Raw genomic sequence first — 25,694 nt, forward strand, 5'->3', positions numbered from 1 at the left:
CACCCACTCACCCACCTGTCCATACCTCCATCCATCCACCCACCCACCCACACCTCCATCCACCCACTCACCCGTGCCTCCATCCATCCAGTGACCCACCCATGCCACCATCCACTCACCCATGCCTCCACCCCACCCACTCACCCACCTGTCCACGGCTCCATCCATCCACCCACCCACCCACGCCTCCATCTACCCACCCACGCATCCATCCAGGCCTCCATCCATCCTCCACCCACTCATCTATACCTCAGAGCAGCACTCAGCCCTCATCTTGCTGTCTGTCTGTGCACCACATCATCCCCCCCTCGAGCCATCCCTCATCCATCCATCCATCCATCCCTCATCCCTCCCTTCATCCCTCATCCCTCCATCCATTCATGCCCAGCCCACCCGAGCGGCCGAAGCCACTTGTCCCTGCCACTCTGGGTGATTTGGGGCTGGGGGGGGGCTGCAGCCTGGCTTGCAGGTTGCCATGGAAACAGAAACCCCCCCAGACTATGCCTGCTCTCCCCAATCCCCCTCCTCAACCACCTCAGGCACCCATGGGAGCGCCCCCGACCCATGGGGTGAGTGTTGCCCCAGGGGCACCCCTGGGCTGGAGGGCCAATCCCTGGGTCCCCCCCATCCACCCACCGCCGGGGGCTGTAGGAGGAGTGTCCCACCACCCCCCTCCTTCCGTTAACCGAGCGGCCCCCGCCGCGCCGCCGGCACACGCCGCGACTCCACCAGTCGCTCTATAAACGGCTCCTTCCATGCTGCGATTCCACTTGCGTGTCTTTTGCCATCTGCTGCTGTCATTAAAAAATTAAATTTCCATCTGCTTTCACACTCCCGCCGGCTTCTGGTGCCGCCGCTCCCCGGGAAGCGTCGCCCCCGGCTCCCTCCCCGGGACGTGGCCGATCCCACGGGGCCATGACGGTGGGTTGCAGGCGACACCGAGTTCATTTTTCCGGTGTCATTCGCAACCGGTTTCTTCAGTCTGGGCAGAAAGGTGGGATTGGAGTGTGAGGGTGTGTGTACCCCGCTTTTGGCCCCCCCATCCGGCACAGGGCTCTCTTTGGGGTTTTTTTTTTTGGGGGGGGGGAACGGGACAGCCCACCCACTGCCCTGTCAACACAGCCTGAGGGAGGCAGTGGGTGCCAAACCAGGGGGAGCGAAGCCCCGGGGGCTTTATTCACCGGGGAGGAGCTGTGCACTGCTACCCCCTCCCCAGCATTTTTAGGAAAAAAGAGAAAAACCAGTCACTGGTGTCCAAACCCACCCGTGTGGTGGGTGCTCCGCGTGTCCCCACAGAGCTCCTGGGGTGCTGGATCTGGCCAGTTTGCATCCCGGTGGCTGCGGCTCCATCCCGGTGGAGCGGGGAGAGATCCTGCTGGGCTGGCGTCCCCCCTCCCCGGTCCCTGAGCTTCAGCACTGGCTGCACGGCAGCGGCCCCCCCACCCGCCGGGCCTCGCGGGACAGCATGGTCCCTGTGGGCGTGGGCGGCGTGACGATGATGGAGGGCACGTGGAGGTGCTTCTCGCCCTGGGATGCCGCCGGGGTCCTGTCGCTGCCGTTCCCGCTGCTCACACACGTCTTCAAGCCTGCAGAAGTTGGGGAGGGGGTCACCAAGGGGAAGAGGAGGTCAGGCACGGTGCTGCGGCATCCCCTACCTCCCTGCCCTTCTGCATGTCCAACTCAATGCCTTATGAGCCACTAGAGAATCCACAGCCACCTCTGCAGCCAGGTGCAGCCTCGCACCCCCTCCCCACCCTGGATTTTGGAGTGTTCGATAGAGGCAGAGACCGCAGCCACCCCCCAACCGCCTGCCCGCCCCCCCCGGGGAGCAGATCGCTTTAATCTGCTTTTTTAATCGGAAGAAAAGCCCTGCGCGGCGCAGGCAGCAGCCAGGGAGGTTTCAGCTCTTCCCAAGCAGGAAAATGCCCGGAGGGGACAGACACTGATATTTTTAATCTCTTTTTAATTAAGGATAAAGCCTTGCCTTACGTAAGGGGGCTGGAAGAGGGGGGGATCTTTTATTTTATTGCAGACTCCAAGCTCGCCTGAGGGGTTTGGAGGAGCGGGGGGATATTTTGGGCTCTGGCTTGGATTTGGGGCAGGACAAGGACTCCCTGAGTGCCTCAGTTTCCCCTCTTAGCCACCCTGTGTTGGGCTGGGGGTGGTCTATGAGTCCCTCAAATGCCCCAGACCCCACATCACCAGCATCCCTGACACGGGGAGGGGGCAGACAGGCACAGAGCTCAGTTTTGGGTGACACATTCAAAGCCATGCCCATCACAGCCAGCATCTCACGTAGCGTTTGTGCTTGGGAAAAGCCAGGGAAGAAGCAGCTCTGTGTCTGAAGAGAGGCATGCTCGTTAGCTCCCATCCTTAATGACTCCAAGGATGATTAATACGAGCTGCTCAGGGGTCAGCGCTGGGATACGGAGCTAATGGGAGATGTGATATCCAGCCTTTGCCCCGCGCACCCGATGCAGTGAGGCCAGGAGCATTAAAAGCTCCTGCTTTTCTCTCTCGGCAGACAGCGCTGCCGCCATCCCCAGCCTAACTCCATTAAGAAAATTGAAGTTTGGGAGAAAGCAGAAGGATAGAAAGCTCCTGGGTTGGAATATCCCTGGGGGAAGCAGAGCAATGAAGGATGATGGGAGGCTCCCAGCCTCCGGGCTGGCCCCGAGCACCCCATCCGTACCCCGGGCATGACATCCATGCTGGCTCTTTCCCACCTGATTTCTTGACAGATACCATCAGCCCAAGGACGCTCAGAGCAAAGGATACAGGAATGACAAGCGGAGGACCAGACCCTTCTATTTTTTTATAGGGTAGGGGATGGGGAAAGCAGCTCTGGGGCGATGCACGAGCAACGTGTCACACATGGGACTTGCTTAAATGCCACCAGGACGCCAAACCACACCAGTCCTGCCCTCGGCAGAAATACCTAAGGCTCTTCCATATATAACCACCCCCAGATGCCTTCACGGAGCAGGAGAAACCCCATCATCCCCCCAAACTTACCTTTCAGGCAGGATAACTTGAGCCCCATGTTTTCATCCTCTTAGCAGGACCCAGCTCCCCAGCTGCGCCGCCGGTCCTCGCCGCTGGCGCTGCAAAAGAGAGGCGAGGGTTGTGGGAAGCGATGCCGGGAAGAAGGAGAGCAAACTTGATTGCTTGCTAAAAGCACGCACCTATGCGTACATATATATATATATATGTATATCTGTGGGAGCACTGGGCATAACAGGAAGCACGGCTGCTCGCTAGCAAAAACCGCTAGTGATGTCACGGTGTTTTAGTGACTCAATCTCGGCCACCGAGTTTCAGGAGGAACTTTTTGGGAGGGTGGAGAAGGAGCCTGTGGATGGGTGGGGAGTCCCATCGCAGCTTCTCTGCTCCCAAACATTTGCAAGCGAGAAGGTCGTGAGCAGGAGGAACCAGGTTGTTATTTATGAAGGCGAATGGTGTTTGCAGAGAAAAGCCTGAGCCGACGCGCAGGAAGTAGAGGGATGCTCGGCTGCAGCCTCGTGCCCGGGGCCGCCTCCCTCGGGGCCGAGCCGGAGCAGCCGCTGGCAGTCGGGGGTGTGCTGCCAGGGAGCACATGGTCCTGCTCCGTTTGGACATCCCTGATGACCTGAGGACTTTTGGGTGGATGATTCCCATTGCGGGACATTGGTTTTTTGGGTTTTTTTTTTTCTTTTAAGATACTGAAAATTATTCTGGGCAAAAATCCCTTTGCTGGGAAATCTGCATCCGTCCTGCCCACAGCTGCTGGGAAAAGCTTATTGGGATGAGGGTCAGTGACTCATTTTGGCTCTTCCAAGCTCGGGGGCCCACAGAGAGCCAAGTAAATCCTCCACCCCCTCCCCAACCCCCCCGCATGACCTCCGCCGTGGCTTTATTTTGCCTTTCCAAGCAGCCCTGAAGTGGCCCAGCAGCAGCTGGCAAGGGGAAGCGGGAACTTGCCATTGCTGGTTTTAATTCTGCATTTTTTTTTTATCAGCTCCCCACAGGCACCCTGAGCTGTGACACCCCCGCAGTCGGGGAGCCGTGACAGGGCTAGGAGCAGACCCCCCCCCGGGACCCCCTCTTTGCAGCTATCGTGGCAGCTGCCCAAATATCAAGAAACCTGTTTTGAGGCGAGTTCTCCTGTTTTTGGCACCTGCTGGTGGGTCACACCACCAGCCACCCGGGGCCAGAGGAGGGTTGTGCAGGGCAAACCCAGTCCCAGGGCACAGGGAAGGTCTCCTCTGGGACCAGACCCCTGTGACCAAGTCCTTGCAGGACACAGCAGCCCCCTCCCCACCACCACTGGCTTTTAGCCCCGTGTCCTCACCACGGCCAAACGCCAGCACCGCTTGCTCGCGCTGTTGGGAGAGACCCCCCCCCCCCCCCCATCAGTATTTCAGCAGGACTTCTGGTGGTGCGTGCTAGGGCTTCAACTTTGCTCCCACGCCGGCACCAGGCCAAGAAGCATTTGCATTCCCGACGAGTTCACGCTCCAAAAACCCCCAGACGCTCATCGCAAGCGTCACTAGAGCGGCGGCCGTGCTGCCCAGGCGGCCGAAGGGGGATGCTCGGCTGGCATGCGGGGCTGGGGGTGTGCCAGGGAGGGGGAGTGGGGCCGAAGCCGGCCGCAGTGCTCTGAGGGGGTGACACTTACCCGGTCCCGGGAGCCGGAGGCGCGATGCCTGCCTTTGCATCCCACCTCCCCACCATGCCTGGCTGCTCTGGGATGCGGGAGGGGAGCGGGGGCGTGAGGCTGGGGGGGTGGGGGTCCCACTTAGGACCAGCCGTACCCTGGGAGGGCAGGAGGAGGTTGCAGCGAGACGGCTTGGATTTTTGCAAGGTTGGGTTTTAACCTGGTTAATCAGGTTAGTGGAGTCCCGGCTCCTCCCATCCATCTCCCCCTCCAGCCCCATCCAAGCCCAGCAAAGCCCTTGGGGGATGAAGAAACGCTGCTTTACTCTCACCCCGCTGCACAATCCAGCCTGGTGCTTAGAGAGAGAGGAGCAGGAGTGCCCCTGGCCTGCAGCTGAAGCCACTGGACCACCGAGCATCCCTACACGCGGTCAGATGGGCTACCGAGTGCCTAGAAAGGCAAGTACTGGTTTGGTATGGGTGTATTACACCCAGCTCCAGCAGGACCCACCAGCAGCCCTGAGGTCCTAATGTCTAGAGAGCAGCAATGCTCCCAGCCTCTGGGAGCATCTTCATCTTCTCCAGCTCCCAGAAACAGGTCTTTCTCCCCTCCCACCAGCCCTAAAACCAGCCTGGCAGCAGGAACAGCACCAGGCAGAGGGTTTCTCACCACCCCCAGGATGAGAGCTCTGGGTCAGGTACCACCCTGCTGTGAGGATGCCTGGGCGAAGGCTCTGCCTCCAGAGCAGCCGCCTTTGCCTGCATTAAGCGCAGCCAGAGTCTTTTTCATGTTCACCTCCTCCACAATTAGGAGGCAAGGCCCTGAGACGGCTCCTTTTCAGACAGAGCTGAAAAGCAGCGGTTCACATCCAGGGCGCCAGCGTGCAGGGAATGCTGCCTGCACATTAAACACCCCGTGGCTGCAGGCAGGAAGGAAGGGAAAGCTTTGAACTTTGCCTGGGGATTTGGAGCAAGCTGATCCCAGGAGCCTGGGAGGTCTCCGGTGAGATCAGAGTCCCACACACAAGACCAAGCCCTGCTGGGATGGGCATAAAGGGGAACAGGGAGGGGAAATGGGTGGTTTTGCTCCAGTTTCTGCTGGCCTGGTCCTGCCATGCTCGGTGAAAATCACAAATATAGAAAGGGCTGATCTCCTCCCCCAGCTGGCTCCTCCAATTTCTCAAAGAAGTGAGTTATTGCAAAGTTTCAGACTCAAGAGCCAGGCAGGCAGCACGGGGGAAAGGCCACCACCCTGGCTGCAGGCACCGGTCCTGGATAAAGGGCCAGAGCAGAGATGTTTCCAACCCATGGCTCCAGTTTTGCCCCAGAAAAACAGACAAATGAACTGGTTCATGCGGGTTTTTTTTTCCCCTGTTCAGCTGCAGACTCCAAGAGCTGGAGGACAAGCTCCGAGCCAGAGCCTGGCAAGCCCTGTCTTCCCAGATCCAGTCCCAACCTCAGTGCATGCAGCATCCCCTGAGGCCGGGGACCCCTCACCGACAGCCCTGACACTGCAGCACAAATCCAGTCTAAGCTGCAGAAATCCTCCCCCTTCACATTTGATACGTCTCCTTCCAAAACTACCTGTTTGCCGCTGTTGGGTGAGAACAAACAGCCCCAAACCCAAGAGGGCTGGAATTAGCCTGGCCTGGAGCAGCGGCTGTTGCTAAAATAGTGAGCAACCGAGAGCGATGGCTTGCTGCAGCAGGGAGGTAAACATAAACATCAGCCTGCTAAAATAACTGTGGTTAGCTCTGCGGGCTGCAGCACTGCTCCAGCTGGTGTGGCGACACCCGATAGGCACAAACACAGCATCGCACACCCCTTCCTCTCCTCCCCACCGGCTGGGAAGCGAAGACAGGCTCGGGCAAGCTCACTGGGTAGGGGCTGGCCACCTCAAGGAGGCTGGGTATGGCGTGGGGACTCTCTGCTGGAGAAGGCCCCCGGATGACCAGGGTTAGGCAGAGCTGGGACCCGAGCACGGGAACAGCCCCACGGGCCAGATATCCCCTTTCCACAGGCACCGTGAGACCCTCATGCAGCCTGCCTCTGCTCCGGGTCCCTCCCAGGAGCTCCTGCTGCCTGTGGCAGGGCTGTGACATGCCAAGCAACACGTTAGGACAACCAGCCAAATCCCACGAAGAGCCAGCAGGCCAGGGGGAAGAAGAAAGTGGGCTCATAAAGCTTCCTTGGTGGGTCAGTATGGAGCTGGCTGACCTCTCCAGGTGAAGACATGTCTCTACAGCCCAGGGAAACACCCTGGGCAGTCCTCTGGTGTGGCTGGTGACTGGTTTCCAGTTCTGGCCGTGGCCTTTTGGCAGCCAGGCTGCTCCTCTCCCCAGGCTCAGCACTCCCCAACCAACCGGCCCCATCCTGCCTGGGTGCAGAGGAGGTGGAAAGGGCTGAAGCACCAACAAGAGGGTGAGGACAGAGGGCAACCTCATAACTTTGCTGGAAGGGAAAGGGCCGGGTGAGCTCACAGCTTCCCAGACGCCAGAGGAACCGCAGGGAGAGGGATGTGTTTTGCAAATACCGGCCACAAGAAAAGCTTCAGTTTGAGAGTCTGGCAGAGCAGAGCCCAGAGAGCCCACCACAGAGCTGCTCTGCCGGCTCCCTTCGAAGGGGCTGCTCCTGCAAACACCCGCTGGGCTTGTTTTAGAAAGGAGGGGTGAGAAGCAGCTTTCTGGGTCACAGAGTCTCAGGGTCTGCTAACGCAGGCAACACGTCACCCTGGCTCTGTGCTAACGGACCAACGAGGCTGCCTGCTCCCCCCTCTGCCCCAAGCAGGGGAAAGAAGTGGTCCCAGCCTGGCTCAGAAATTGCCCTAGAAGCGGGGCTGCAGGGCTGTTGCATGGGACTTGCTGAAGCTGGAGGTGGCAACGAGGTGCTGGGAGGGGAAAAGAAACCCCCTCCCGGAGCCCCTGTGCTGGGAAGAGGCTCGCAGCCATCCAGGGCAGGCGAGCGGTACCCGGAGGGGATGCCAGGCGTGGGAAGGGAGGAGGATGTCACGAGGAAGCAACTGAAGATGTAGGCTCCAGGGAAACTGGAGCAGCTCCAGCATTCCCCAAGCACAGGCTCTTGGCAGGGCCAGCAGACTGAACAACCGTCAGGAACCGTGCAGGCAGAAAACACCCCCGAAGAAAATCCACTGGGCCACGGCAGCAGCCCTCATGAGCAAGCCAGGAGCTGCCGTGGCGGGGGATAAGGAAGCAAAGCAGAAAGCGAGCACGTACCTGAAGTACAAAACCAGAGCGTGCTGGGCTCTCCTGCCAGACCTGCATCCAGGGCAAGCCGCCTCCCTGTCGGGCATGGATTCGGCGGGCAGCTGGGAGGCCGTGGCTGGGAATTGGCTTAGGGACCTGGCCACGGCTGCCGCGCTCCTCGGCTCACTGAGCTCCAGGTTTATCTTGCTTCAGCTTTCCCTTTTATCCCCTGGTACAACCACGATACATTTTTTCAATTAGGTCCATCTTTTAAGCTCTGAAGCACATTTCTAGGAAGGGCTGCGTTGTTTCTCGTGGCCCTTGTGGGCTGATGCTGCGCAGACCAGGACATCCCTGGCACCGGTCCTGCCCGCATCCAGCTAAAGTGCTGCCACGCTGCAGCCAGTGCGGCGCTGCCTGGAAGCACTCAAGGAGTTACCCGTTACCCCCACCAGCCCACCTACCGGGTATTTTTAAGAGCACCGTTCCCTGTCTGCCTCATCCCAGCTCCGGCAGACTGCGAAGCGCCAAGCTCGCCACGCAGGAGCACGGACCGCTTTCACCTTTCACGCGGTCCCGTGTATTGGAAACCCTGGCCAGCAACCTGCCTCCGTCCTCTCCGAAATCCGTGTCTGCCGCCTTTCACAGGGCGACGGCTGAAAAACTGAAGGAAAATAAGCATCTAGGGTGTACTTTTGGATGAGAAGGCTGGGTGAAAATGTGGTCTAAAAGCGACAGTAAAAAAAAAAAAACAACCAGAAATCGATAAAGTCCTCAGCGGATACTTTGGCAGAGGGAAATCGCTGCCTGCTGCGGCAGGGCTAGTTGCAGGGTGACGGGTAAAGCAAACGAGGGGGTTTGCAGCGCAGGAGTACGACGTGTTGAGACGTTTAACTCTAGTCAGGAGTAACGGAGCCTGGGCAGGACGGGAAGGAAGCAGGTTGCCCAGCCTGCTCTGTCCGATCCCGACCAGCTCACTACAGTTCCTACAGGCAAGGGTGGGCGACCCAGCTCCGCTGCAGCTGAATTAAAACACAAACTAGAAGAGCAGCTCACAAATGCACGCTGAGCGCATTTCCCCTTGAGGCCATTTTCCAAGCTGCAGTCAACCGCAAGTCCACCCCACTAACAGCCTCCTCCATTAGCATTCGCGTGCTCTTTCCGTATCAGTAATGCCCTCCACCAGAGCATCTTGAGACGTTTTACAAATAGCAGCAGCAGCAAAGTGCAGCGATTAGGCCTCTAGCCAGGGAGCAGAGAGACCCAGGTTTGCTTCCTACATCTGTCACTGTCACCTCTCTTCGGTGACGTGCGTCTCTGCCGCTTAGATAAGAAATTCTTGGGGGCAGGGGGCCGCCCCTCGCGGTGCAGCTCCGCAGCGCCATGCGGAGCGGGGCTGGGCTCTGCACAGCACTCTGCCCCCGGCTCCAGCTGTGTCAGGCAAAGAGGTTGCGGCTCCTCTGTCCTGTCAGCTGAACCACTCGGCTGCTTCCCGCACCCACATCAGCTCTAATGAGCTGAAACAGGTTACGCGGTAGGTCTTTGCTTGTTTTCACGCTGACATAGGCTAGGAAACATCCCACGAGCAGCTCAGCTGGCAGATGGGAGGGAGGAAAAACTCCAGCAGCAGGCTGCTTCGCCTGCTGAATGAAGAAAGGAACCCCAAAGCCCTCATATACGCACAGAGCGGCGAGCTCAGAGAGAACACGGCACCGGTGCGTTCCCTAGGAACACGTATCTCGCTTATGTGCGTGAGCAGCTGATCAAAGACATGTCTTGGCTCTTGCCACCCATCTGCTCTCCCCACTCGTGACACCGCATGAGCCAGGAGGAGCAGGGACCATTCCCACCGTGCACCTAGCCCCAACCAGCCACTGATTCTCTGAGCAATTTTAAGGCAGTCTCATTTCTTGGTGAAAACAATGCCTACGGGCCCCCCAAACTCTCTGCTCCCTTCTGGGTTTCTCAAGCTGAATCTGTACGTGGAGTTTCTGACCACAGCTGTAAGTGCCCTGAGCCATCAGCTGGTGGCACACCAGGGAACACTGCCTCGTGGTGTGCCTGGCTGCGTCTCAGGTCACTCTGATCCTTGATTTCAAACTGAATGGGTGCTTAAAGCTACGTGTGCTCAAGGCTCTTCCTTCTCCCCCTTGTGACTAAAGGATTCAAGGCGAACACTCGCGTGGAGCCAGCAAAGAGTAGCGTGCATCCTCCCACTCAGAAACCCAAGCACTTTGTACTGGTATTTTCAGATACTTGCGGGGTCTGTTTATTACTGTTTTGAAATATTAGGGTTGAGAGTGAAAAAAAAAAAAAAAAGAATCCCACACGGGAAGAATTTTGCATTTCTAAGTGCCTGAGATCCTATGGATGAGGTAAAGAGCTGGTTAAACATCTGGGCAGGCACAAATGCCACATCTCTGAATCTTGGTGAATACTGGGGGGGGTGAGGAATAAATAACCTTGCATGTGATTAATTGCTAACAAAACAGAGTAAGACACCCATTCCCAGTGCCACGAGGGCTCCAGCAACAGAGTTGCAACCACCTTCCCCAAGATTTCCTCCCCAAAAGTTTCAAAAGGAGTTACCTTGAATGCCTCCGATGAATCCAGCTGATCCACCAGCCAGGAAAGCAGCATGTGCTCCTGCAGGTAGGCTTGGTACATCAGCAGGAAAGGGGAACACAGCCTTCGCTGAGCCCAGCAGCTTCCTCATTCTTTCACAAGAGCCACCATGGCTGCAGGCTGCCTTGCCTTTATGAAATTGCTGCCTTTTGTCCAGCCTTCAATGCAAATAGGACAGGTGAGATAAGATCTGAGCACCACGGTGCTTGTCCTTTTTGCTTAAAGCCAGCCTGGGTTTCTACTGAGGGCAAAACACTCCCAGGACCTCTTTTAAAGCAAACAGAAGACAGAAAAAAAAAAAAAAAAACCCACCACAGGGAAAGACAAAGCATTAAAAGCTGCTCCCCTTCCTGCAAGGTGTCTCAACGGTTAGTCACAGGGAGCGTTTCCATCAGGTTACAGACTGATGATACACATTTTGCTTTGTCTTACATGGGTGAGGGGGGAAATATGTGCAAGGAGAGATTAGACTGTATTAACATATAGACGATCAAAGCTTGATTATGACATCTAGTTACAAAGAGTAAGAAATACATTTCCTGTGGCTCAGGAGACGTACCAGCTTATATGCTGACAATCTCGCATAACGAACGCAACATGTCTTGCTCAGATAACATCTGCCTCTGGAACAATGGGTTAGATTTCACGAGGCGTTTGTACAAAGTAAGACAACAGTCCTCTTCCTGCGGCATGCGCGCGATTTGCAGACTCTGCTCGGGAACATACGTTGCCGGAGCGCTGCCGTTTCCAGGGTATCTTTTCATACAGCTGTGGATGTGTAGGAAAACAGCCACTGGAATGTGTTTATCTTGCTGCTTGCGAGCTAGGTGCATGTTTTTATTGAACAAGTGAAAACATTTTCCTTTCCTGCAAGTGTATCTGACTCATGCTTAGGAAAGACTATTGACTTAAGTGCCAACCCCTTTTGCAAGGCCCATCATGCCTTACTGTGGCATAGTAGGGAGCCAAACCGTTGGCCACAAACTGTCATCGCCTCCTTGGACCGGGAGCTGAACCTCACACCTTGCCTCGTGGCTTTGGGGAATCTGAACTGCAGGACCCGACTGGAGCATCCCGGTTCTATTCGCTGCTTCAGGATGGGGTTTTAGCCTTATCCCGTCCCTCACTAAGACTGAGAGGAAAACTTGTGCTTATAGAAACAGAGGTAGACCAAGAGGTTTTGACAATCTCACCCCTTGTGTTTTAGAAGTAAGAACACTAAGGAAAAAGCAGGAACTTGGAGAGAGGCCGATCATTTGGTGGACATTTGGATCTTCCTTGTAAAAACATTTTTGGGTAGGATGAAATGAAATCTAGAGAAACCATTGCAGCCTGAGGTTACGTTTAACTACAGTTTGACAAACCACCACAACAGGTAAGGCCACAAGACCTGTGAAGAACTGGACTAGTCTGATGTAAAGCTTCACCATCCAGTAAACTTATTCTTAGAAACGAGCATTAATTAGAAGGACAGACAGAAGCTAGGCTAGACTGTATCTAGGCTCCTTGATTCAAGGTTCTCAGATTGCTTGCCTTCAACTTGGAGGGACATATTTTAGACCTACTTAAATGGACAACATATGAACCAGTTGAAAATGAGACCTCTTTATAAAACCCAAAAAAGACTGCATAAAATTAATAAGGTATTTCACTCTCCTCCTTCTGTAGGCTCAAACCGTTTTAGCACTGTCATCCAAACTCATTAGTGCCCTTCCAGTCCCTTGTACAAACCATTATGTGAATATTTGTTTTTACCTTGGGTTTAACGTTTTCAAGCAATAACTGTGGCCGCGTGCCCGCGGAGAGCGGGAATCACCGCAGCGTTTGGGAACGCTGCTTTAACACGTTCTCTGGAGCTGCAGCTGCGTCACGCTACACCACTGCAAAACAGGTGACACACAAGCACATACATCGTCCTCAGCAGTTCGCATTTTACTGTGCCAACAGAATGACATTTCCAAACCAGGCCAAAAGAAACAGTTAACCTTACATTTTATGTATTTGCCCTTAAAACGCCTCATCTGAGAACAAGACTGATTTTTGTGAAAGGTATTTCCATAAATCGTTAAAAAGTAATCACTCTAAAGATTAGAAAAGCTTAGTCAAAAATCTGTAATATGAACAGTAGGGACAAGCAGGAGTAGTTCTGGTTTTGAAGGAACAGCAACATTCACTACAACTGGGACGGCGTCCACGAGGACAGATGTAACTGACAGTTTGCAGCTCTTCCAAGGAATCTCACAAAAAAAGATTCAACGGCTTATGGACACATCACTCTGCAGTGTGACATGCCACTCCTTTTTAATCAGTCGGGTCTCCACACAAGGTACTGAATATTATTCTATTTACATTCAAAAATAGCATTTTTTTCTCTCTCTTCAGTACATAGTGGGAACGCCCGTAAATTAGTCAGTAGAAAGCCCTCTAGCACAGGTGGAGGACAGCTTTGTTGATCTCTGGGTTTGTCCAGTCGTTTCTGATATCATCCAGGTGATTATCAAAATCTACAAGCGTCTCGTAGGACTTGCTGTCCAAGAGAGATGCAGCGATTCTCTGAGCTTCGGCCCAATCTTCACAAAAATCACTAGGATGTAAAATAACCAGGAATTAAAAGTAATCGCAAAGAAAATCACCACCACCTCGTCTACTCTGGAAATTAAGCCACACTCTCTGCAGCGTGGTCACGGTGGTCATACGCTGCCTGGCTGCAGAAGCTGGCTGTTCTCTCTTACTACGGCAAAGAACAGCTCTAAAAGCACTGCCAGCCACGCCCACCGCCCTACAGCATCACTCACCACAGCCAAGGCTTTGCCCTTTGCCAGGGAACCTGTTTTTCCCTCACTGCCCGAACACAAATAAACACTGAAGTTTACTCACACATGCGGGTCCTTGCACCTCCACTTGTTCTCATGAAGCTCATACACGTGGATGGCAGGCTCTACACACTCCATTGTAAACTTGGTGTTATCGACCTGTTGTGCAACAGAAAAACACCACCTTAGTCTCCTCCTCAAGATTTCAAGTAGAGAGATTAAACAAACAAAGTCAGTTTTTACAAACAGGGCACCTGACACTAACTCATCCGCTGTTCTACCTTCAAATGAGCCAAATTTTACATGCTTAAACTGCCAGCATCCTTTGTCACTGCAGCAAGGAGGCAAGGCATTGTTTGCTTCATATAAGACATGAGTTTAAGTCGCAGAAGGGGGTCTGAAGTCATAAATACACTGCTCAGTCAGTGAAAACTAACTTCGAAATCAAGCGAAATCAAACACTTTGCTCAAGCCTCACAAGCAGAGAAGGCCTCTGCTTCCTTTGAGACAGCAGAGCGCTAACCACAGTCCTTCTGTAGGCTTACTAAGACCTTCGTCGGCTACAGGTCATTGCATCACTTCCCCAGAGCATTTGGAGGGAAAGAGAAAATTAGTTATTTCACTATTAAAAGAGCTGGAGAATGGCATTTAAATGGCTAGTCCAACACCTCAGCCATAATATTAACAATACAGAAGGGGGGGGGGACAAAACAAAGTAATTTACCATTATGAGCGCTGTATCGTTAAAGCCCTCTGCAATTCTGGAGGCCACCTTTTCCGCAACCTGGTTTGGACTGCAGCAGAAGGTAAAAGTAACTGTGTTATCTGAACCATGACATTTCAGCTGAAACCAGCAGGAAATATGCTTAAGGAGATGTGAAAATCACGCTGCGTGCTTACAAACAGGAACAAGATATCAAGCTGATGCTAGACTCGATTGAAGTCAGAAAGCCAAGAAAACCCCAGCTCCTCTCTCCAGTGCACGATCTGGATCTTAGCTATGCTCAGGCAATGGCTTTTTGAGCAGCAAAATGCTCACTGCAGACTTCATGTGGGATCAACACTTTGCGGCCTCCTACCTTCTTCCGCCAGCCCAAAGAGCTCAGCCACCTTTGCCCCAGCAGGCATTTGAAAAAGAAACCGAGTTTCCTCCCCAGTCTGCATTTGAACCTGCTCACTGCCCAGCTTCTCTACCAAAACCAGATTATCTTTTAAAGGAAAACCTTTACCATGTTTCAAAGATGACAATCTCTACATGGTGCCAGTTATCTTCAGAAATGAAATCAGTTTAAAAAACAAAACAAAACAAAACAAACAAAAAACAAGCCTGTGATATTCTTTCAAACCTCAAAGAGAACAGACAAACTGTATCTCCTCCATAAAAAGGGCTCCAGCAGATTTATTTCCCTTGTAAGGCAAGGACAAACAATGCCCTTCTCCTTGTTAGATACCTCAGCGGTCACAAGTATTCCTTAAAAAACACACTTGAGACGGAAGGATGTACATTAACAAGATAACTGAGGAACAGCATAATACTTTAAACAAGCTGTTTGTATTTATTTTAAGTGCAAGAATGACATACTCTCATTAGTCCCTATACTGGGTTTGTCTAACAGTTACGGGGAAAATATTTGACGCACATATCTACAACTACATCGTGGCTCCACAGGAAGGCCCCCTTATTGCTTGCTGTGTAATTTGAGTTAGCTGGCAGGGGAAAAAAATAAAAAAAAAGACTAATCCTGAGGAAAATAAGCAAAAAAAGATACCTCTGCTTGACTGACATCATCTTCCATTTCAAGAGCGTCCCTTTACCATGTAAGAAAACGCTTCAGTAAAACTTGGGGACAGTTAAGTAGTTTCAGAAATGACCCAATTCTTGCTAAAGACTTTCCAAAAGATACTCGGAGTCATTTGGGTTTACAAGACATGTACTGCACAAGCAAACACGCCTGCAAATTTTGGCTATTTCCCTGACAACTGTAATTAAACTGGTTGGCAGTCATTCAAATACTGGCCTTTTATAGTATCCACTAAAGAGGAGTGATTCTGGAAAGACTGGGGTTTCTGCACCTGAACAAAGGGCATATCCACCAGCCCCACAAAGACAATGTGAAACCAGATGACAGTTGTCAAAGTTAATCAACACGCACGATTTATGTCGATGATTTTTGTTGGCAGAGTACAAAGTACAACATAAAAGAGCAAACAGAAGGAAATATTGCACCAACACACCTGGCATCTTTCACGCGTTCATTTGCCTGGTAATATCCAGCTATCACGTAGCTATTCTCTTTGCACCAAGAGTCAATCTGAAAGAGTAATTGGAACAATTAAGCTCAGAAAAAAAAAAGAAAAAGAAAAAAAACCCTACAGAATTAAAGAAATCCCATGTCTGTCCTGTAAATAAAACCACAGTTGAAGCATTACAAGACCTTTGCCAATTGCTTTTTAAATATATACATATTTATATGTATTTACGTGCGCACTCGCACACAGAGTTTGGCTAATTTAACTAGCACAGAGAAACCGAACTGAACGTTCTTAGAATGCTGGAAAACATTAATCAAATGGAGCAAAAGAGGAAGACGTTATCTCAGTCAAAGCCTGGCCTAAATTTGAGTGACAGGACTTGTAAAGAGCTTCAGCAACGCTGCCTGGGAGAGGAGACTCGCTCGTACCTATCGCCGTTTGCAGCTATTTTCTGTTAGTGTTCGTTTGACAGACGATAGAAAGCGTTCCCCACGTGGATGTGTGACTGTGCTGCCATTTCAAAAAGAGCCTGTGGATTTTATTTCTAACCTAACATTTCTAGGCTGAAGTGGAAGCATTTTTAACCTTAATAAGCAAATAAATCTTGATGTGAAAGGTAAACGTGAGGCAGAAAAGGTTTGTCCCGATACCATTACTTCAACCCACCCTGTTACAAAAAGGTTTTTGCGATGAAATAGTTTTTCTTTGAGAGTTCACCTGCATGGGTTACTAACTGCTGGAGCAACTTATCAAACAACGTGGGCGGATTCTCCACTCTAAAATCTTTCAGTCAAAACTGAACCCTTTTCTAAATATACTCTCTAGCTCAGCCTGAAGATAAAGGCTTGATGAAAGAACTATTGGCATAAATTCTCTCATTTCTGTTATAGACACGGTCAGACCAGGCAGCTCCTCCTTAGTTAACACCTGTATGTAAATACTTCAATATATGCATTTATTTGCATACGATTTACACAACTTTTGAGTTACACAAGTACAGAAGTCTATGTAGTTTTGGTTTATTTGCAAGTGCAGTTTCAGCATGCGCACGCTGCTGTTCTTTCTGCTTTCTGCTGGCTCTGAATTCCTCCTGCTGAGTCTGTCTTGCTTTGAAAATACATACATACATATATATATATGATGTTTCTCCCTATAATTGAGGATATCGAGTCAGCATAATACAGAGCCCTGAAAAACAGAAGTGGAGAAAGCAGCTAGAATTTTCCTTTGCAGTCCCTAGAGAGCGTGCATCAAAAAAACCTCAACAACGATATTAAAACGGAGCCCAAAAATAAATCTGATGCTGACCTGTCACATCCTGCAAGTCAGATCAATCTCATTTTTAGCAATAATTATAGTATTAGACTGCATAAACAAAGCCATGCAAATAATCCCTCCTCTACAAGGGATGACATGGATTTACGTGGTTTAAAAAGAACCAAAAAGCCACGTAGCCCCACTGTAGAGCTGAGGGCCAACTGCTGTTTCAATTACAAACCCATTTCGAGGGCTTGGGACTAAGGTTTTAATTGTTAGTGGCTTGAAAGCTTGGCATTAAAGCCAGAAGCCGAGACACTAAAATTAATAATAATTAGAAAAAAAAGAGTCCATCAATTTAAAAATTAAAAACCTTAGTTCTAAATCAATTTTTGTTGCGTACTGAAATGGTCTTTTAAAAAAAAGGAGTATGATTTTTAAGTTCTCAGTTTCCTAAGTGGTAATTAAAAATTGCTTCTGTTAAAAAAACCCCAACAATCTTTTTGGAACTACAGCCGTTTCCACCTGCAATTTCCAAACACTCTCTAACCACGGCACTGTCACCACAGGCAGCCTTAGCATCAATTAGCCCCCGCTATTTTTAGTCACGTCCAGCCCTGATGAGGCCAAGCCAATGAGGGACAAATTACGTCTCGCTTCCACACGGCGCATGTCGCCCCTGAAAAATCAAAAGCGGCGTTCCCTCCAATCTGCTTCTGCAAGAGGAGCCACCGAAGGCGGGTGGCGGCGGGGTTCGGAGGAGCCCTGGGAGGAGGAAGGCTCTAACCTGCTGCTGGCTGACCGCTCTCCCAGGCGGAGGGGAGCCAGCCATGCCAACGGAGGGGGAAGTGCTGCTTGGTGTGTTGGTTTTTCTTTTTTTTTTTTGAGAAGATGCGGTTGCAAAACCACATCAATTAGCTGAGAAACTCAAAGGCACACACAGAAAAACAAACCCAAAACAAAACAACCCAACCAAAAAACCCATGTGAAACTTAATTCGCTTTTTCTTTAATGACTCCGTTTTTGAAAGGGATTTCAAACGGACAAGGCAATGTGCAAATTAAACGCACACGCTTCTGCTCTCTCCTCCAGAGCTAAACACCTGCAAGCTCTGCTGCGTGTTTAATAATAAAACCTAGTTTCGTTCATTCCTTGCACCCAGGCTGCTGCTAAAGCACCGCTAATTTTTAGAAGTTACCGCACGGACGTGTCCGTTTGAAAGCGTACCCTCTGTTTTCAGATTACTTCTGGAGACTATCTCTCCTGTTTCATGTTCTGGGATAATTCAGCTCAGAGAAGAGGAGGTAAAACTCGTGGGGCTGGGTCTAGAAAACCCTCACGCGTGTGACCAGGCCACGGGCTTGGCCAAGAATCAGCCGTAATTGAACTGGAAGAGAAACAGATCCCTTTGAAGCCTGCCAAAGCCTCAAAATCCTTTAGGAATGGAGGCACTTCGCTACAAAACCGCTCCATTCTGTGAAACGTTGAGTTTCAGCTGTGCTTGTCTTGCTGATTTATTCCGTAGCCACGCGTTGTATTGTACGGAACAGGCGAGAGCGCCCTCCTTTTAAACACTGCACCAATAAAATCCAATTTTCATAGCTACCATGCCAGTGTTTATTGACACCTTTGCCTTTGTTAAAACAAACAAACAAAAAAACTAGAGCAAAAGGCCCTGGGCTCTTGTCAAACACTGTGTTTTAAAGCTGCCAAGTATCACAGGAGTCATCAAATGTGACTGAAAACCACAATGCATCTTAGCAAGTCCTAATTAACGTAGGAAATGCCAGGGCTTTCCAACCTTTAACATTTTGTATCAAAAACCAAGAGCAAATACGCAAGACAGTGCCATTTCTTTGGCTCCGTAACAATCTGCTTACTGTAGATGTGGTAAGATAATTCAGATGTTGCAAGAAACAGGATTTATTTCCTAATAATACAATCCTGTAGCAAGATCTGCACCAGAAAACAACACTGAAGGCCTAAAGTTCACAAAAATTCACCACCACTGACCCTGAAAACAGACGTCTAATTCTAATTTAAAGACAAACCCTACACTAAATGTACTATACATGTTATTTTTTACTTCACTAGCAACTTCCAGTTACTCATTCCCAGAGGAAAAACAAATTACTGTTGTTCAAATAGGTAAAGTCAAGCCCTGCGTACATTAAAGCGATTATAAACAGTATTGTTACATTTTCCCAAGCAGTAACACGAGGAAAACCGTAAGCAGGAAATTATTATGCTAGTAGCACACATATCTGTGTAACTCCTACGCTGTTACGCTGGCGTAAGTATATTTCAGACTGACAAATCTTGCTCCACAGCAATATGGCAAACCTGAATGGGCAGGGCTCAGGCTCAGCCCCCATTCCTGTGCCTCTGGCTGCGTTTAATCACACCCAGGCTTCAGAAAGATCTCAACATCACCTCAGCCGGAGAAAACGGGAATTTGTTTACAAATAACTATTTTTTGATGAAGCAGTCTATTAAATGAAGGGAAATATTTAGGGCAAGAAGTCTGCAACAATCAGAAACGAGCTGGTTTTTTTTAGAGGTACCAAAACTAGATGGATTTTCTTCTGTTGATAATGACAAGTCTTTAAAAAGATAGAAAAGTCCACAGCTCGGATCACACCCAGGTCTCACTTTAGCAGCAGCCATGTCTACTGTGACAGTGCCAAAGCACTTTGCCTCCTGGTTTGCACCAGCCCACCCCAACTCCCCATTACAATAAAATCTGAGCATGTCTCACTCCCTCCATCTTCTGGTTTTGCCAAAGGGGCTCTCCCCAAACACCAGGTAGAAGGGAGCGGTGCCCCACTGCTCCTGGTTCATGACCAGGGGGGTGAGACTAGAAAATGTCAGCTCTATGGTCCTGACACCGTTCTCACCCTGCCTATGCAATGACAGGGGTGACCGTGGATTATCCCATGACGACTTACTGCAAGACTCTTCTGCAGCGGTGTGCGAGGGATGGAATATTGTCACGCGGAGTGCTCAGCTGCCCCCGGTTTGCTAACCAACAGGGAGCTTGTGGCACACCGAGTAAGATTTCAAACCCAAGCCAGACCTGCACTATGAAGAGACTTTGGGTTTTTTTTCCTATTTAGGCTAACGGTTTCAATAAATGGGGAAAGTACACCAAGATGGATTAAGAAATATGTACTTATAGGCATCTATACACTCATCCTTGGAGACAAGCCTGCCCTTTACCAAGTAGCTGATACTGCTTTTAAGTGCCCTAAATCGAAGACTGAGGGGGGATCTCATCAATGCTTATAAATATCTGAAGGGTGGGTGTCAGGAGGACGGGGCCGGGCTCTTTTCAGTGGTGCCCAACGCCAGGCCAAGGGGCACCGGGCACAAGCTGGAACACGGGAAGTTCCCCCTGAACATGAGGACAAACCCCTTCCCTGTGCGGGTGCCAGAGCAGGGGCACAGGCTGCCCAGAGAGGCTGTGGGGTCCCTTCCCTGGAGACATTCACCCCCCGCCTGGACGCGGCCCTGTGCCCCTGCTCTGGGGGTGCCTGCTCCAGCAGGGGTGGGATGGGGTGAGCTCCAGAGGGCCCTGCCAACCGCCACCATTCTGTGATTCTGTAAAGGTAAGCTGGGAAAAGCTCTGCTGTCAAATAAGTGCATTCCCTCTGGGAGTTATTCAGGGATAATGACACCAATATGACTAGCAGTTTCACCCCACTGAAAAATAAATTAGACAAAACTACACAGCTCTGTAGTTTTCTGCAGCAGAAATCCATACAGCAGACAGGTCTCGGGGGGCAGGAGTGGGGGGATTCCCACTCTGGAAAGACTCTGCTCACCCCACAGACTCAGCTACCGCTACTGCTAGTGCAGGGCTGTCAGGGCTACACCCTGCAGTGACCACAGCGCCCCCGGTCCCCCCCAACCCGGCCGCTCCCCCGAGCCCAGCCGGGGCCTGGAGCCCAGTCTCCCCGTGCCCAGTCCTCGACCCCCGGCCCAGGGAAAGGCCCGCGGCCTTACCAGGGTGAGGGCCACCTCCAGCATGGGCGCCAGGGCCAGGGTGCCGTGGAACAGCGGGATGCAGTCCACGAAGAGCGAGGGGGGGCCGGCCTGGTCGCGGCGTGGGGCACCCGACGGCCTTTCAGCCACCAGCAGCCCGTTCACGGCGCAGTGCGGATATTTAGCGCCGTGTAACACCATCTTACAGTAGGCCTGGGTGGTCAGCTTCATCCTGCCGCGGCAGGGCCCCGCTCCCGGACCCGGTCCCGGTGCCGGCCCCGCTCCCGGTCCCGGTGCCGGTGCCGCCGCCTCCCCTCAGGCCGCCCGGCCGCCAACTGTCGCTAAACGCCGCCAAGCGCTGCCGCCACTGTCGTAAAAAGCAAAGGAGAGACCGTCCGACCACATCCCATCAGCCCCTTCGGGGAGGGCGGGAGGAGGCGCTCCTTTACGGCTTCTTGCTCGCCCTGCGTATCCCGGCGTGCACCGCGCTTCCGGTTGGCGGCTCCTTCCGGTCGCAGCCCGGCGTAGAGGACGGTCGCCAGGTCGTTGGGCCGCGGAAGCCGGGAGGGGGGCGAGGGGACATGGGGGGCGCAGGGACCCTCCCGCCGCGGCCCGAGGGGCGGCCCGGGTCGGTGCGGGAGCGCTGCGACAGCGCTACGGCCTTCTCCCTTCCTCTCGAAGGGGGTCTCCGCGCTGTCCCGCATCGGTTTGGCGTCATATCGCCGGTGTGACGTCACGCCTGGCGGGTGCGAGGCGCCACCGCCGAGGGTAGCACCTTGTGTGTGTGGGGAGGCTCCACGCCAAGGTCAGGCATGGGCCGCGGGCTCCGCGCTCGCCTTGGGGCGGGGCGGGGAGGTGTGGTGTGGTTAGTCGAGGTCAAGGTTTTTAAGCTGAGCTTAGGGGCCTGTGAGAAACCCGTGTCCTGGTGCTGATGTGCCGCTCCCGCGAGCCTTGGCGTGGGCACACGGGTCTGCGGGAGAAGCCGTTAGCTGGGTGTCAGCCCTTCCCTCCGAGCTGCGGGTGTCTTTCATCGCTGGAACGTCTCCTCAGCGGATGCGAGATGTGCTTAGGCTCGGCTTGCCTGGGTCTCCTGCCCCAGGAACGACTTATTACTGAGCAAAAGCATCCTGGAAGGCTGACTTGAACATGAGAGTGCCTTTGGGCTAAAATACAGGAGGCTGTGGGAAGAAAGCACGGAGAGGAAGGCTCGCCCAAGTAGCTGTAGTGGGAAGATGCCCCTAAAACGCCCGGAGCAGTTCGGTGTGATGTGCTGCTCTTCAGAGAAGGGACAAGAAACCTCTAGGCTGTCTTTTTTAACACAGACAAGCAGAAAAATGGTGTTATTTCACCTTTGTACATTTGATGTCTTCACCTGACGCTGGCTTACCTGCTGCTGTTTTGTCCCAGCAGGATGTTGGCTTCAAGGGCATTCAGCCTCATTGGGAAGAGAGCCATTTCCACCTCCATCTGCCTGAGAGCGCATGGACACGGTAGGTGGCAGCTGCTTTGGTCTTTTTAGTAAGGACGGTAAAATGAGTGCGTGAGAGGAAGAACACAAAAAGCTGATGCTGGGTAAGGAAAGAACTGGGAGAGAGGGGGTTTGGCGAGGCTGGTGCCATGCCCGGTGGCAGGAGAGGTGTCGGAGCGGCCTGTGCCAGCAGGTGGCATCGCGGAGGAGCAGGCAGGGCCAGACAGGAGCAGGCAGGGGAGGCGGCAGGAGCCGAGGCCCAGGCAGAAACAAGGCGGGGAAATGTATAGAGGCCTTCCAGGTGTTTGGTAGGGGAGGTGATCGGTGTGACAGCCAGAAAGAGATGGCCGAGACATTAATAAAGTAACTTTGGGTATTACCTTTCATGTAGATCCTCCTCCTGCATTATTCTTACGATCTTAAAATAGCACCCACATTAAGTATTCTCTCTCTCTCGCCCCCTGATGAATGCTTTATCTGGAAGCCTTTTCCTTCCAGGATTTCTTAACCATCATCACGTTTTTGACTGAGCTGTTGGGTTTTTTTGTATTGTAACCAGTAGGGGGTTTTTGTGCAGGAGTCGCAAGCTTGAACGGCTGTCTCTTGTGTTCCCTTGTGCAGCTGGTGTTGTCAAAGCAGAGGATTTCAGCCTCCCAGCCTACGTCGACCGCCGTGATGTTCCCCTGCCTGAAGTGGCCTTTGTAAGGGATCTCTCTGCTCAGCAGAAGGCACTGAAAGAGAAGGAAAAGGCGTCTTGGACTGCTCTGTCCGTTGATGAGAAAGTTGAATGTAGGTAACGGGGCCTTTAAGTAACCCTACAACTAGATACAGCGCGGTCCGATCCGTTCCGCGTTCGTTATTCATGACTTTTACTAGAAAGACGGCCGCGAGTGGTGGCTGCTGAGGCAGCTGTTAAACCCTGCTCGTTCCAGCGGCTCTGCGAGCGAAGCCGTGAAGGAGCTTTGTTAATCACGAGGGAGCTCCTTGTGCGGACACAAGTGGAGATGGGTGGTTTGTGCTCCTGGGATCCTTGGTGCTGTTTCAGAAAGGTAGAAGCACCTGCCATGGTGTCTGTTACGTGCCTGAGGTCAAGGTCAGCAATTTTTAACTCTTCTAGAAAACAAATAATAATTATATTTAATATGTTTCCTGATTCCCATCTGCTTTCAACAAGCCAGAAGAAAACCTCTTTGTCACAACAACATGCAGTTGTTGGTCCAGCTGAGTAAAACAAGCCCCGTGTATTCGAACGTTAATGACCACTGACTTTGGCATTACCAAATTTCAGCGAATTGAAGTGCCGGGCGCGTGTTCCGACTTGCGAATAAAGCTGTGTCATCTTCTCTAACTGCCCTCGTGGCACGCAAGTGCGAACCTGAGCGGGGGACGGTGCTCTGTCCACCCGTGTCAAACGGAGAAGGCTTAAACTTCTTCTGGGTACTGCTCAAATATTCATAAGGACTCTCCAAATGCAGTTCTGAACCTCAGGATCCCGTGGGCCTCAGTGGCAAAGCTGAGGGAAAAGCCTTTTGAGCCACCAGCGTTCCCATTGAAATGGCTTGTGCCAGGAAGGTTTATGGTCAATAACTGCGTTGGGAATTGGAGGGAAGGAGGGAGAGCTCTCTTTCTCCTCCTGTAATGCACCTTTTGCGCAAGTTTACAATAAGCTATAAAATGGAGACTAAAGCTGACCTGGTGGGGGGTGAAACACGTGTGGGGATGGTGAAACACGACTCATTGACTTTGGCACAAGTGCCTTGGTCTTGGCACGGGCGAGGCCGGTGAGTTCAGAAGCTCTTTTAACATCTTGTCCCCTTTGGTCAGCTTTAGGCTTTGGTCGCCTCCCTCTGGAGAGCGGCGTGTTACCCGTGAGTTGCAGGAATAGTAAAAGGAAATGATTTGATGCTTTTAAAACTTTTTTTTTTCCTCCAGTGTATCGTATCAAATTTAACGAGACCTATGCAGAAATGAACAGAGGATCGAACGAATGGAAGACCGTCCTCGGTGGAGTGCTGTTCTTTCTTGGCGTAACCGGTCTCATCCTCATTTGGCAGAAACGTTATAGTAAGTAAATGCCGTACGGTGTTACCTCTTGACTGAAGAGCAAGATCGATTGATACCTGATGGGAAATTGGAGAAGTCTCTGCTCCAGGGGGTCGGAATGGTATATGGAACAGCCGTGCTGGTGACCTCCTGGCAGGTGCTGTTGGTTAGTCTCTGAAAACTCAATTCTGGAGTTGTAACTTCACATAGATCAGCGGGTACGTAGCATAAATATTCAGGAAGCTGCCTTGTAGAAAGGTGAAGGTGGTGGAGAGAGCTTTGCCGGGAGGGAAGGAAAGGAAGGGGAAAGAGTGGTGATAACGCTAATGATCCCAGAGCATCCCCTCCCTGTGAAACCTGCTGTCGCAAAGGCTTATTGCCGCCTTGGTGGTAAAGACTTGGGTTTCTGCCGCGTTTGGCTGCGTTCCCCGCGAACGATCTGACCTCGAGGGAGCCCTCCGGCTGCCGTGAGGCTGAGCTCGCAGTTACACGGGCTGCCCTCCGTCTTGAGGCTTCACCTGCTCGCGGCGAGAGCAGGAGAGGCTGTTGTCTCGGTACGCGCCTCTGCTGGTGAACAAAACGGGTAGAGAATTGATGTGGGAATCTGGGCTGAGCTGAACGCTTAGAAATGGATGTAGGGAACGGAGGGTCGAAGGGATGATGGTGAAGCTGGTGGCTTCGGGGCGGAGGGGGAAAGCTTTTCGTTAGTGAAGCTTGTACCTCGGTTCCCAACTTGCTCGTTCTGTATCGCGACATAATTCCGCCTGCCGTTGCATTGCAGTGTACGGCCCTATTCCGCACACCTTCTCTGACGAGTGGCTGTCGATGCAGACCAAGAGAATGTTGGACATGCGGATTAATCCCGTGGAGGGCATCTCTTCCCAGTGGGATTTTGAGAAGAACGAATGGAAGAAATGAAGCAACTCAGTGGAACCTGCTCTGCTTGAATATGAAATGATTCCATCACCTGTGTGTGACCTCGTTGCTTATGTACTGGAACAACCTCTCCACCTACATAGATGCTAATAAATGTCTGGTTAACTTGAAAGTTGCCTTTTATTGGTCTTCAAATGCCTTTTGTTGTGATGGTAGTGCAGGTTGACGGGCAGAGCTTTCCCAGATAGTCTTGGTGTATTGACAGCGTTAATTGCTTAAAGGGAACGTTTCTGGGGTGCAGCCGGCAGATCCCACGGCGCAGAGGTCTGAGCTACACGTAAGGTAAACAGATCCCAGCTCCTGCGGAGGCTTGGCGTCCCATAACTGCTCCAAAAATAGCACATGGGCGCTCCAAAAGGCAGCGGCGCAAGTCAAACTGCGCAGGTTGTGCGGCGGGGATCAGCGCTGCTCCGTCCGTCTGTCCTTGTGAAGGGAACGTGCTCTCAGCAGCACGGGCAGGCTGCAGACCTTGCTCCG

General features: G+C 52.0%; 2 protein-coding genes and 1 long non-coding RNA gene across 4 annotated transcripts; 1 reads left to right on the forward strand and 2 right to left on the reverse strand.

Moving 5' to 3' along the window:
• Positions 1–766: 766 nt before the first annotated feature.
• On the reverse strand, positions 767–8,181 carry LOC142060888 (uncharacterized). 2 transcript variants are annotated; one of them, XR_012661966.1, is made up of 3 exons: positions 7,869–8,181; positions 3,016–3,104; positions 767–1,586 (listed from the first exon to the last, which is right to left on the reverse strand). It is a non-coding gene; the product is annotated as an uncharacterized LOC142060888 (long non-coding RNA). The 2 variants fall into 2 exon arrangements; XR_012661965.1 differs by lacking the exon at positions 7,869–8,181 and adding an exon at positions 4,658–5,393.
• A 4,193-nt stretch (positions 8,182–12,374) lies between these two features.
• EMC8 (ER membrane protein complex subunit 8) lies at positions 12,375–21,238 on the reverse strand. The gene is made up of 5 exons (XM_075101229.1): positions 20,792–21,238; positions 15,512–15,588; positions 14,001–14,070; positions 13,341–13,435; positions 12,375–13,047 (listed from the first exon to the last, which is right to left on the reverse strand). Exons 1-5 carry the CDS (start codon positions 20,999–21,001, stop codon positions 12,888–12,890), a joined length of 612 nt encoding a protein of 203 aa, XP_074957330.1. The 5' UTR covers positions 21,002–21,238; the 3' UTR covers positions 12,375–12,887.
• Positions 21,187–25,329, forward strand: COX4I1 (cytochrome c oxidase subunit 4I1). The gene is made up of 5 exons (XM_075101230.1): positions 21,187–21,312; positions 22,181–22,260; positions 22,860–23,027; positions 24,171–24,302; positions 25,063–25,329. Exons 2-5 carry the CDS (start codon positions 22,182–22,184, stop codon positions 25,197–25,199), a joined length of 516 nt encoding a protein of 171 aa, XP_074957331.1. The 5' UTR covers positions 21,187–21,312; position 22,181; the 3' UTR covers positions 25,200–25,329.
• The last annotated feature ends 365 nt before the right edge of the window (positions 25,330–25,694 follow it).

The sequence above is a fragment of the Phalacrocorax aristotelis genome, chromosome 8, assembly GCF_949628215.1.
Source record: "Phalacrocorax aristotelis chromosome 8, bGulAri2.1, whole genome shotgun sequence".
NCBI classification, from domain to species: Eukaryota; Metazoa; Chordata; class Aves; order Suliformes; family Phalacrocoracidae; genus Phalacrocorax; species Phalacrocorax aristotelis.